The 12,510-nt window shown below is 29.2% G+C and overlaps 1 protein-coding gene across 1 annotated transcript; it reads left to right on the top strand.

Moving 5' to 3' along the window:
• Nucleotides 1-2,257: 2,257 nt before the first annotated feature.
• Nucleotides 2,258-7,980, top strand: LOC116002051 (monoacylglycerol lipase abhd6-B-like). The gene is made up of 4 exons (XM_031242059.1): nucleotides 2,258-2,902; nucleotides 7,138-7,233; nucleotides 7,536-7,603; nucleotides 7,774-7,980. The coding sequence occupies exons 1-4, from the start codon at nucleotides 2,258-2,260 to the stop codon at nucleotides 7,889-7,891; spliced, it is 927 nt and encodes a 308-aa protein (XP_031097919.1). The 3' UTR covers nucleotides 7,892-7,980.
• Nucleotides 7,981-12,510: the final 4,530 nt, after the last annotated feature.

Genomic DNA, 12,510 nt, shown 5'->3' with positions numbered 1-12,510 from the left:
GCTATATTATATACAAAGAGGAAGATGAGGGTATTGATGGTTAATCTATTTGGTGTAGCTAAAGAATGCATGTGTATTATAATTCTCATTCCAAACAGAAAATGAATGATCTAAAAGCATGCAAGAATTTTGATAATTATGTTAGAGAATTGTAATCCAATTAATGTTATGGTTCTTGATTAACTTTGACTCATAAAAATTTATTATTAACTTTTTTTTATGTTCAAAGTTTATAGGGATTAAGGTATAGAGTTTAAGAGTCTTGGCCTAATGATGGGTGGTTATTCACAACCATTCATAAGTAAGTTATTTAAAATTTATATTTTAAAAAATTTTAGAGGTGATATTATGTGCTTGTATGAAATTAAACTTTAACATCTCGTTATGATTATTTTTAGGTGGATTAATAAATATTGCCCATCTTTGTGTGTAGTCTCTCAAGGTCGGCATATTATAAATATAACTTGACACCAACATCAAACTTGTGTAAATTTACGAACAGCTTGGTGTTTGGATATATTTGTTTGTCCCTTTTGGACAATGGTGGGATTAGCTTTGGGTAGGAAGAGAGCGAGGGGGGTGTGTGGGTGGTGAAATGTACGTTCTATTTAGATATATCTCCATGAGCTTCTTTTTCTTCAATGGAGGAGATGAAGTAAACTCCATTGGTGGCAAAGTTAGTAGAATACAAACTGCGCCACTGGTGGATCAGGCGTCGCCTCCCTCGTCAACGTCCACGGAGGAGGAACATCGACGTGGGAGGAGTCCTCCTCCGTCACCTCCCCGTCAACGTCGATGGAGGAGGCGGCCGGCAAAGTGTTGCCTCCCTCGTCAATATCGTCGGAGCAGGATACGACCTCCTCTAGCAATTTTTTTTTAATCATCTTCTTTCGTGGAAGGAGAGGTGAAGCTTCAGGCAGTATTTACATTTTTTAAAAGAAATAGTTGTAAAAATAAGAATGGACGGCAGGTTAAAATAAAAAGTATAGCGGATTGGTAGCTGAACTTTTGTCTGAGATGGGAATGACCTGTAGGTGATTTTTGGGTTTTTTTTTTTATCTTAATTTAACATGTTAAAAGATTTAATTGTACTTTTTAAATGTTTAAGGGTGTAATTGACTTTTCAAGTAATGTTTAAGGGACCTTTTTCCCTTTTAAAAATAAAGAATTAAGAAAGGATATTTTTTAAAGGATACACATTTTAGGTCGGAATCAATTAGCCAAAATTTTCAGGATTCGAAGCCGCATATGTGCCTATTATGTGTACAATTTGAAGCTTCGTTACGTTCATATATGATATATCTATTGTTCAAAAGACCATCATATCGACAAAGGGAACTTTCGGTAGTGTTCTATCATTGCAGGAATGGTTTTGTCGTCTAACAGCGTACGTAACATTCCATGATATATAAATCCAAATTGAAAAAGCAGGCTTGAGAAGTTTCGTAGAAAATACCATTTAAATAAGCTAACTAAATTAGAATATAATCAATTATCCATATACACTTCTGGTTCATTTGAGGTGTCTAGCTAATCCCCGTTAATAATATTTAATTCAAATTATTTTTTGTAATATGTAATTAATATAATATATATTTTTAAAAAAAAATACACTTTTTGTCCCTAAGTTAGAGTAATTGTAGGATTTGTCTTCACTTGTGGTCATGCTCAGTACTTCTCGTCCCTAATTATAACTCACGTTGCAAATTTATCCTTTCTCTAACAAAACATTAAAATGACGAAAGTTGCAACGTCGATTATAACTTAATTAGGGACGAGAAGTGAGCACGACATGTTAGAAAAAGGACAAAATTTACAATGTAGTTATACTTTAGGAATGAAAAGTGAATACGATCAACAAGTAATATGAATTGATCCTATAATTAGACGAAAAGTGTAATTTTTTCTATATTTTCATATTCAGTATAGGGTGTTTATAGAATAAGTGATGCTATTCCAAATTATAAAACTATCATTTTGAATAAGATTTGAGAAAAATTGCATTACATCTTCATCATACTAACATATATAAATACTCAAATACGAAGTATTATTTTAATTCTACAATCACATATTTAAAAGTAAAAAAGGTAACAGAGTGCCATCACACTTGACACTGCTGCATAGTAGTTCGCTAAATACATACTCAAATATATAATATTTATTTTTATTATTATTATTTACGTAGCTAGCCTGCATGGCTTGACCATTAATTCCATCATTAATTCCCAATAAACACCTCATAGGCCAGGTCATAATGTTCCCTTCTTGGCTCAGCCCCATTTCCTTGTACGGCGACTTCCTCCACCACCGCCTCTCCGCCGTCGACCTCTCTCCTCAAACCCTCGACATTGACGACCAAACCACCATGCACTTCTGGGGCCCGAGCCCGAGCCCGAGCCCGAGCCCGAGCCCGCCTCCGAAGCCCTCACTAGTCCTCATCCACGGCTTCGGCCCGCACGGCGTCTGGCAATGGCTCCCGCAGATCTTGTTCTTCGCGGCGCATTACCGCGTCTACGTCCCCAGCCTCCTCTTCTTCGGCGGCTCCACCACAAAATCCCCCGACCGGTCCCCGGTTTTCCAGGCGAAGTGCGTGTCGGCGCTCTTGGAGAAACTCGGCGTCCGCGAGTTTTCCGTGGTGGGGACCGGGTACGGCGGGTTCGTGGCGTACGAGGTGGGCAGGATGTGGGGTGATGGGAGGGTGCAGAAGGTGGTGATCGCCAGTTGCGCGGTTAACATGAAGAGGAAAGACGAGGAGGAGCTGGTGAAGAGGGCCAAGGTCGAGAAAATTGAGGATTTGGTTTTGCCGGTGACGGCGGGGAAGTTACGGAGGTTGCTTTCTTTCTCTACTTTCCGCCGCCTTCCTTACCTTCCGGATTTTGTCTTCAACCATCTTCTTCAGGCAAGCTATTCATCCTCCATCCCATTTTATGTGTCTGGTTTAATTTTTTTTTTTGAATACTACTAACTCTATTACAATGCAGTATCTGTTCATAACTACTTTCTCAACCTATTGAAGCTTGAAGTTATTTTTAGAGTTAATTTCATTTTTTATCCTAAATTTATAGACGTCAATCCACTTTTAGCAGGATCAAGTCACTTTGTATAAAAATGATCAAAATGCCTTTCTATTTGACGACATTTTAAAGATTTTGTTGACGGGACTCTAAACGGTCATGCCACAATAATACTAGGACTAAATGTGGATGTTGATAAAAAAAGGGGACTAAAAGTGAATTGTCACCTATAAATCTAGGATAAAAAATGGAATTAACTCTTATTTTTAATTCAAATTTTCATAATATTAAGTTTAGTATTAGTGTACCAAATTTCTACTATACTAATAAGAGCCAAAGAGAGTTAGACCTAAAATGGGTAGAAAAAATGGCGGTCAAATTATTTAATCAAATGGATGGTTCGGATGAATTATTTATCAAATTATTTAATCAAATGGATGGTTCGGATGAATTATTTAATCAAATAGATGGTTAAGATAATTCTTCGGATGAATTATTTAATCAAATAGATGGTTAAGATAATTCCGATTAATATTATTAATAGAGATTACCTAATTTAACCTTACTTTTATGATTATCCGTTAAGTTTTCCGTTAAATATTCTCTTCTCCGTTAATATTCCGTTAACTTTTAACTTACCCATTAATTTCTATAAGAAAGGTCTTAGGTTCGAACCTCATCTTAATCAAATTTGATATAATTAAGTTTCTCACTCTATTTTACTCTTATTAAATTAAATAAATTAGTAACTACAACAAAAAATGATACATATGTGTTTCTTTAATTTAGAATTATGTGTCTACAATACCTTTATTTGAAAAAATTATTCATTATCAAAAAATTAAATTAAATAAGAGAAAAATAATTTCATTAGTTATATTGTCTTTATTTTCTCTCATGCAAAGATTCTTTACATTCAAATTTATCAATTGATAGTCATTACATTGTCCATTATCTTATTTTTACAATATCTTGTAATTAAATATCAAAGTTATAATACAAAATAATGTTATATATTTATTTACCAAGTATTTTATTAATACAATGAAAAAATTTTTAAAATAATTTGAAGCTAATTATATTAACTACTTGGGGATTGGTTGACAAAGAGAGTACTTAAATAATCTAACAAATTGAAGCGGAATCACTCTATTTTACTCTTATTGAATTAAATAAATTAGTAGTTATACCAAAAAATGATACATATGTATTTCTTTAATACCATGAAAAAAAATAAAAAAGAATAGTTTGAAACCAATCATATTAATTACTTGGGGGATTTGTTGACAATGAAAGTACTCAAATAACCCATTACCCAGAAAATTGAAGCGAGAAACTACCTTTTAATATCTTTGGAATACATAATATTTTAAATTTTCAAATTTTTATTAATTTATTTAATCTTTTTTCTTAAACTATGGATTTCTTTATCCACAATAACTCATTCAACAATAATGGTTGAACCAAATGAACCCCAAGCAGAACACCTAGGGGGCGTTTGGTTCACGGAATCTTGGATTAACCCCAAGTAATAGGATTACCTCCAGGAAGGTAATATGAGATATCGGGAATGTAAGATTACCTGATGTGTTTGGTTTGGATTGTGGAATATAATATTACTTTGTTTGGTTAAGGGTTATATTTTAGGTTATATGGGACAATTTACTATAATGTCCTTATATATATATATATATATATATTTGTTTACTTATTTATTTATTTATTTGTGTGCCTTTATTGTGTGTATTTTTATTTATTTATATGTATGAATGTATTGATGNCAAATGGATGGTTCGGATGAATTATTTAATCAAATAGATGGTTAAGATAATTCCGATTAATATTATTAATAGAGATTACCTAATTTAACCTTACTTTTATGATTATCCGTTAAGTTTTCCGTTAAATATTCTCTTCTCCGTTAATATTCCGTTAACTTTTAACTTACCCATTAATTTCTATAAGAAAGGTCTTAGGTTCGAACCTCATCTTAATCAAATTTGATATAATTAAGTTTCTCACTCTATTTTACTCTTATTAAATTAAATAAATTAGTAACTACAACAAAAAATGATACATATGTGTTTCTTTAATTTAGAATTATGTGTCTACAATACCTTTATTTGAAAAAATTATTCATTATCAAAAAATTAAATTAAATAAGAGAAAATAATTTCATTAGTTATATTGTCTTTATTTTCTCTCATGCAAAGATTCTTTACATTCAAATTTATCAATTGATAGTCATTACATTGTCCATTATCTTATTTTTACAATATCTTGTAATTAAATATCAAAGTTATAATACAAAATAATGTTATATATTTATTTACCAAGTATTTTATTAATACAATGAAAAAATTTTTAAAATAATTTGAAGCTAATTATATTAACTACTTGGGGATTGGTTGACAAAGAGAGTACTTAAATAATCTAACAAATTGAAGCGGAATCACTCTATTTTACTCTTATTGAATTAAATAAATTAGTAGTTATACCAAAAAATGATACATATGTATTTCTTTAATACCATGAAAAAAAATAAAAAAGAATAGTTTGAAACCAATCATATTAATTACTTGGGGGATTTGTTGACAATGAAAGTACTCAAATAACCCATTACCCAGAAAATTGAAGCGAGAAACTACCTTTTAATATCTTTGGAATACATAATATTTTAAATTTTCAAATTTTTATTAATTTATTTAATCTTTTTTCTTAAACTATGGATTTCTTTATCCACAATAACTCATTCAACAATAATGGTTGAACCAAATGAACCCCAAGCAGAACACCTAGGGGGCGTTTGGTTCACGGAATCTTGGATTAACCCCAAGTAATAGGATTACCTCCAGGAAGGTAATATGAGATATCGGGAATGTAAGATTACCTGATGTGTTTGGTTTGGATTGTGGAATATAATATTACTTTGTTTGGTTAAGGGTTATATTTTAGGTTATATGGGACAATTTACTATAATGTCCTTATATATATATATATATATATATTTGTTTACTTATTTATTTATTTATTTGTGTGCCTTTATTGTGTGTATTTTTATTTATTTATATGTATGAATGTATTGATGCTTAATATTAAAAAAATAAATATATAAATATACACACATGTATATTTGATTATATAAACATATATTTATTTTATATATGTTATTGTGTTATTATTATTACTATTATTATTATTATTATAATTATATAAGGGTTAGTTAACAAGGGCAAAGTTGGAATAATCCAAGGTAATCTTAGAATACCTAAAAAAATGGGGGTAATCACATTACCTTGAAACATTACCGCCACATCAGCTTTGAGGTAATATAACATTACCAGGTAATCTCATAACTTGAAACAAACAAGGTAATATAGCATTACCAGACTCAGATTACCTAAGTAATCTCAGATGACCCGAACCAAACGGCCCTCTAAAGGAAAATCCATAGCTCCTATATCATAATCACATTGCATGACGTTGTCATCTATGCTACCAACAATATTCGAATTGCAAATAACACACTACCAACAAAAAGGAAGAGAACAAATAGTAAAGATTAAGACAATGACAATGTTACTCAAAAGAAATTAAGAACCACTTAGAAAAATTCAAATTAAAAGTAGTATTTATTTAGACTATCATTTTTAGACCAAATATTTAGACTATCGATTTTACAAGGTTGCAAACATTTATTTTAGTAATAATTATAATGAATTTTCTATATTATCTTGGATTCATATACTTTGAGTTAGATATTTAAATAAAAAAATTCGACATTCAATTACCCATGTATAAACTTCTCATATATATCTTGCATTGATATACTTTCAAATATTTATTTAAATATAAACATTGGGCATTAACCCATTCGCGCAATGCGCGTATAAAACTAGTATATATTTAGAAACTACACGAAAATACTATTAAACACAAAAAAAAAATCAAACTTAAAAATAAGTAAAATAATAAAAAAAAAATAAAAGAAATAGTTAGTTTAACCAATAAATAGTAAGAATGACAGATAAAATGGGACAGAGATCCTTCAATTCATCTTTTTATTTTTATTTAGATTAATAAACTAATTAAATTTTCATATATATATATATATATGCAGAAATTATATGTTGAAAATAGGGAAGAGAAGCTGAAACTACTAGAAGGATTGAGCCATGGAAGAGATGACACAGTAGACAAATCTCCCCTTCAACAGGTCATACTAATTGTGTTGTTTACACTTTTCTACTATTGCAACACTCATACATCTAAATTTTTGGTGCCCAATTGTTATTTTTCAAACATCTTGGAATTATGTTTCTTGTCTTTATAAATAGACAAGATCTCTATTTTCAATGGAACGATCGTGCTTTATAATAGACAAAAAGTAACATATTTTTGCACAACGAGACATTAGACCTTATTTATAAATTGGTCAAAAACACCTTTATCTTTACTTAATTACTACATACCAGTCAGTAATAATATTATTGATAAATTAAATTTTCATACGTACAGGAAGTGTTGATTTTGTGGGGTGAACATGATCAAATATTTTTGTTAGAGAAGGCATTGGAACTCAAAGAGTTTGTACATATTCTCGATCTTATTGGGGAAGAATTATGCATGTGAAAATAATTACTTTACATAAGAACAATTATTTTCACATAATCATTCCCCATCTCCTATATGTATCTTGTCTATATTGCTTGGCCTAGAATAAATTAATATATAATCTTCTTGTTTGGCTTTCCAGGCTTTTGGGTAAGAAGGTCAGATTGGAAGTTATTAGGAGTGCTTCACATTTACCTCAACTCGAACATGGCACCCGATTCAACAACATTGTCAATCATTTTTTACATTGTTCAGAATAATATAAATATAATATATTAAGTATTATTCATTCAAAATAATTATTCTTTATATCAAGATACGTAGCTACATACTTAAGTTGTATGAATCTATATATATATAATAATAGAAGTGTTTGGACAAGTTTTCCCCCCAAAACTTAGGGTTATTTTAGTAAAACTATGATTTTATTAATTATCTTTTTATATTTTTCATAAAATCAGCCCCAATGATTTTTAATCAAATAAAGTTATTATTGATTTTATTAATTATCCTTCTATATTTTCATAAAATCAGTCATCAATGATTTTCAATCAAATAAAGTTACAAATATATATCCCCTATAAATAGTGTATAATGTGCATAGAAGAGAAAGTAGATCAGGAGGCGCTTCCCGAAGTGGGATTTCTGGTGATTTTGAGAGAGGCGGAGAATCTAGAAGTGGAAGACTTACGCGAGTGGTGAATAGGGGAGCAGTGATAGTGGTACTGGTAGTTACGGGGCGACCCGCATGGATTGGACCCGTAAGACATCTTCTCAAGGACATGATGGAATGGGCTCTGGACGTAGTATAGCGCAAGGCGAGGTATCGGGGCAGCGAGGAAGCGTCAATGCTGGTCATCTCCAAGTCCGATTTTGCATGCATAGCCTGGTCATCTTCATCTCTCCCCTGTGCCTATTTACAGCACTCCGATGTTATGCTTCTGGCTCTGGTGGGTTATCATTCTTTTTTATTTATTTATTTAAATGTAATAGTTTGTTATTCTGATCAAGACAATGCAATGATATGTTTACATTTAGATATCTGTGAAACAAATGGCTTGAGGGCTTAGCTAATAAAGTGGGTATGTGTTTTTTAAATTCATAATTGCTCGATACCAATTGACTAACCACATGAGTGACCTTCTAAGCAATATCAATCTTCTAATTGACTAAAATTACTAATAAAAAGAAAAATTCTAACAAAAATTTCATTTCGTACATTCCTGTCGAAACACTTCTACCTAAACAATAGAAAAGGAAAAATTATTTAAGACACAATAAAAAAGGAAAAAAAAAAGATCCATAATTCATTGATTAATACTAATAATATTAGTAGTAAAAATGAAAACTGGAAAAAGAAACGAAATTAACTTACCAGGAAAAATGAAAAAGGAAACAAAAGTAACTTACCATGAAACATAATAATAATAATAATAATAATAATAATAATAATAATAATAATAATAATGTTACCAATAAAAAGGAAAACTCTATCAAAAATTACTAATTAATAACAATAAGGATATGAAATCTATACTATTATTAAAAAAATCCTCCTTTCGCACAAGCCCGCCAAAACACTTGTGCTCAGACAATAGAAAATGAAAAATAGAAAAGGAAATGAAATTCACTTATTACTACCAATAATAATCAGTAAAAAAGTTAGCACTAAAAAGGGAAAACAAAAAAGATCCGTAATTCACTAATCTATCTATCTATATATAAAAACAATATCCTCCTCCCAAACTTTCCCGCCCAAAGTTAGTGGTATTTTGGTAAAATCACATATTTTATTTATTTATTATTTTATTAATTTATTAATCTATTAATTACTCATATTTTATTAATTTATTAATCTATTAATTATTCATATATATTTATTCACCTATACTATTATTATGGTAAAATGATAAATAGGTAATATAATATGATTGGTGTGATATAATTGGTGATTGAATAATTGGTGATATAATTGGTGATATATATTTGTAATATATGTAATAGTATAAATAGACCATTTTGCTTGGCATTGTCAATAGCCATCGAATTCCTGTACTCTCTTATTTACACCAAATAGCAATGGCTTCACTTCACTCTGAGATTGTTGGTCGTCAACTTCACCTTAGGCTCATATGGAATATGCTCCGTGTCGTTCATCTTCCAGAGACAAGAGATTCTGAAAAAATAAACTCCATAGAGTGTGTGGTCCATGATTTTGAGGTATTTTCTTTTACTATAATATTAATATTTATGCATATGTGTAGTTTTTTTCACAACATTTTATTTTAACTCTACAAATTCAGGGAACCTTTATACGCATGCATATTCCTGAAAAGTTTGTTCAAAGGTGATTCAAGAAATTTAAAGAAGGTGGAGTATATCGAATTTGTAGATTTCAAGTGGTTTATAACACATATAGAAACAAAACTACACCACACAGGTATATGCTCAATTTTTCTGAAAAAAACCACTGTCGGAGTATTGAAGGATGTAGATTTACCTAGATATATTTATGACAGGGAAGATTACAATTTTTTTAAAGAGGAATGTGATTCAAAAAATGAGGAATCTGTTAACACCTCTCAAGTTTGAAATAGTTATCCTAAAATTGAAATAGTTATTATTCTATAAAATAAAATGCTATTAGAATTAGTTATTTCTTATATTAGTCATTGTTCCTATGTAATACGCATTTGACACTTACAATGACACATTCAATGGTCGAGTTCATTACAATTTAACAGTAATTGTTTTCTTGAAATTTCTTGGATCGTCAGGGTCTTCAAACGGATAAGCACCAACCAGCATCGCATCTGCAACCTTTTCAATAAAAAAACATACAGATCAGACCATGAATTCAATTCTGGGCAATTAACTACTTCGTATTTGTTTAACCATATACAGATTATCAACTAATTAACCAATTATTCAAACTTAGAAATGTGGTTTTTAATTTATTATAAACAACCTAATTCGAATGATAATATCCTACTAACGTGGTCAAACTTATTCCATTTTATTCATATACGATATTATTGGAATTGAAAATTAAATCAAGAATGGGATATCATTGAAATTGAAAATTATAGAACAATATCTATTAATTACATTAAGTATAATGCACATATATGTATTCATCATAATAAAATACAAATTTATTGTATTTTAATTTCTAACCATTTATAACCAAAATTTAAATGGTAATAATAGAAAAATAAAAAAGAATTCCTGATAAAGAAGACTAATAAAATACAAATTTTTTGTATTTTAATTATTAACCATTTATAACCAAAATTCAAATGGTAATAAAAGAAAAATAAAAAAAATTCAAACCTCTTGCCATTTGTTTGTAAATATAATGTTAATGTTGATATCACATCAACTTAATTAGGGTGATGGGATTGAAATTATGTTACGATCCTTACGGAGTAATTTTACATGTATTAATTAATTAAAATATTAATTAAAATTAAAATTAATTAATTATTAATTATTAATCTATATCAATAATATAAAATACAAAATTTATTATAAACAACCTAATAATAATAATAATAATATCTATTAATTACATTAAGTATAATGCACATATATGTATTAATCTATAATAAAATACAAATTTTTTGTATTTTAATTTCTAAACATTTATAACCAAAATTTAAATGATAATATCCTACTAACGTGGTCAAACTTATTCCATTTTATTCCTATACGATATTATTGGAATTGAAAATTAAATCAAGAATGAGATACCATTGAAATTGAAAATTATAGAACAATATCTATTAATTACATTAAGTATCATGCACATATATGTATTAATCTATAATAAAATACAATTTCTGAACATTTATAACCAAAATTCAAATGATAATATCCTACTAACGTGGTCAAACTTATTCCATTTTATTCATATGCAATATTATTAATATGCGATATTATTGGAGATTAAAATTAAATCAAGAATAAGATATCATTGGAATTGAAAATTATAGAACAATATCTATTAATTACATTAAGTATAATGCACATATATGTATTCATCTATAATAAAATACAAATTTATTATAAACAACCGAATAATAATAATAATAATATCTATTAATTACATTAAGTATAATGCACATATATGTATTCATCTATAATAAAATACAAATTTATTGTATTTTAATTTCTAACCATTTATAACCAAAATTCAAATAAGACTATATATAAAAATAAAATCCTCACTTTAAGCTTCCCGCCCAAAACAGTCCTACAATATTTAGGATGCGATTATTTCCTATTTTCCTTTTCGTTGTACAATTCTACGTTACAATTCCTATCGTACTACAATTCTATATTACAATTCCTATCGTACTACAATTCTACATTACAATTCCTATCATACTACAATTCTATCGTAAAAAGATACAACCTTATATAAATCCCTAATCCTATACTACGAACTTTAAAAGAGAAACGCAGTGCAATTATTCAGAACCTCCCCACTATCAAATCTGCAAATTCTGTTGATGCGCCTGTTTTCTTTCAATTCTACAAATCGAAAACAATTTTCTTCTTTCACTAATGGAGTCTNCAATTCCTATCGTACTACAATTCTATATTACAATTCCTATCGTACTACAATTCTACATTACAATTCCTATCATACTACAATTCTATCGTAAAAAGATACAACCTTATATAAATCCCTAATCCTATACTACGAACTTTAAAAGAGAAACGCAGTGCAATTATTCAGAACCTCCCCACTATCAAATCTGCAAATTCTGTTGATGTTCGAAAACAATTTTCTTCTTTCACTAATTGAGTCTGTTTTTGTCTCTGCTTTCGACCTATCCCCCAAGACGAAGAAAAGTTGTATAAGGCTTCGACG

Source organism: Ipomoea triloba, chromosome 1, assembly GCF_003576645.1.
Source record: "Ipomoea triloba cultivar NCNSP0323 chromosome 1, ASM357664v1".
Taxonomy (NCBI): Eukaryota; Viridiplantae; Streptophyta; class Magnoliopsida; order Solanales; family Convolvulaceae; genus Ipomoea; species Ipomoea triloba.
Note: the sequence above shows the minus strand (reverse complement) of the source record. Positions and strands in the feature narration are given on the sequence as shown.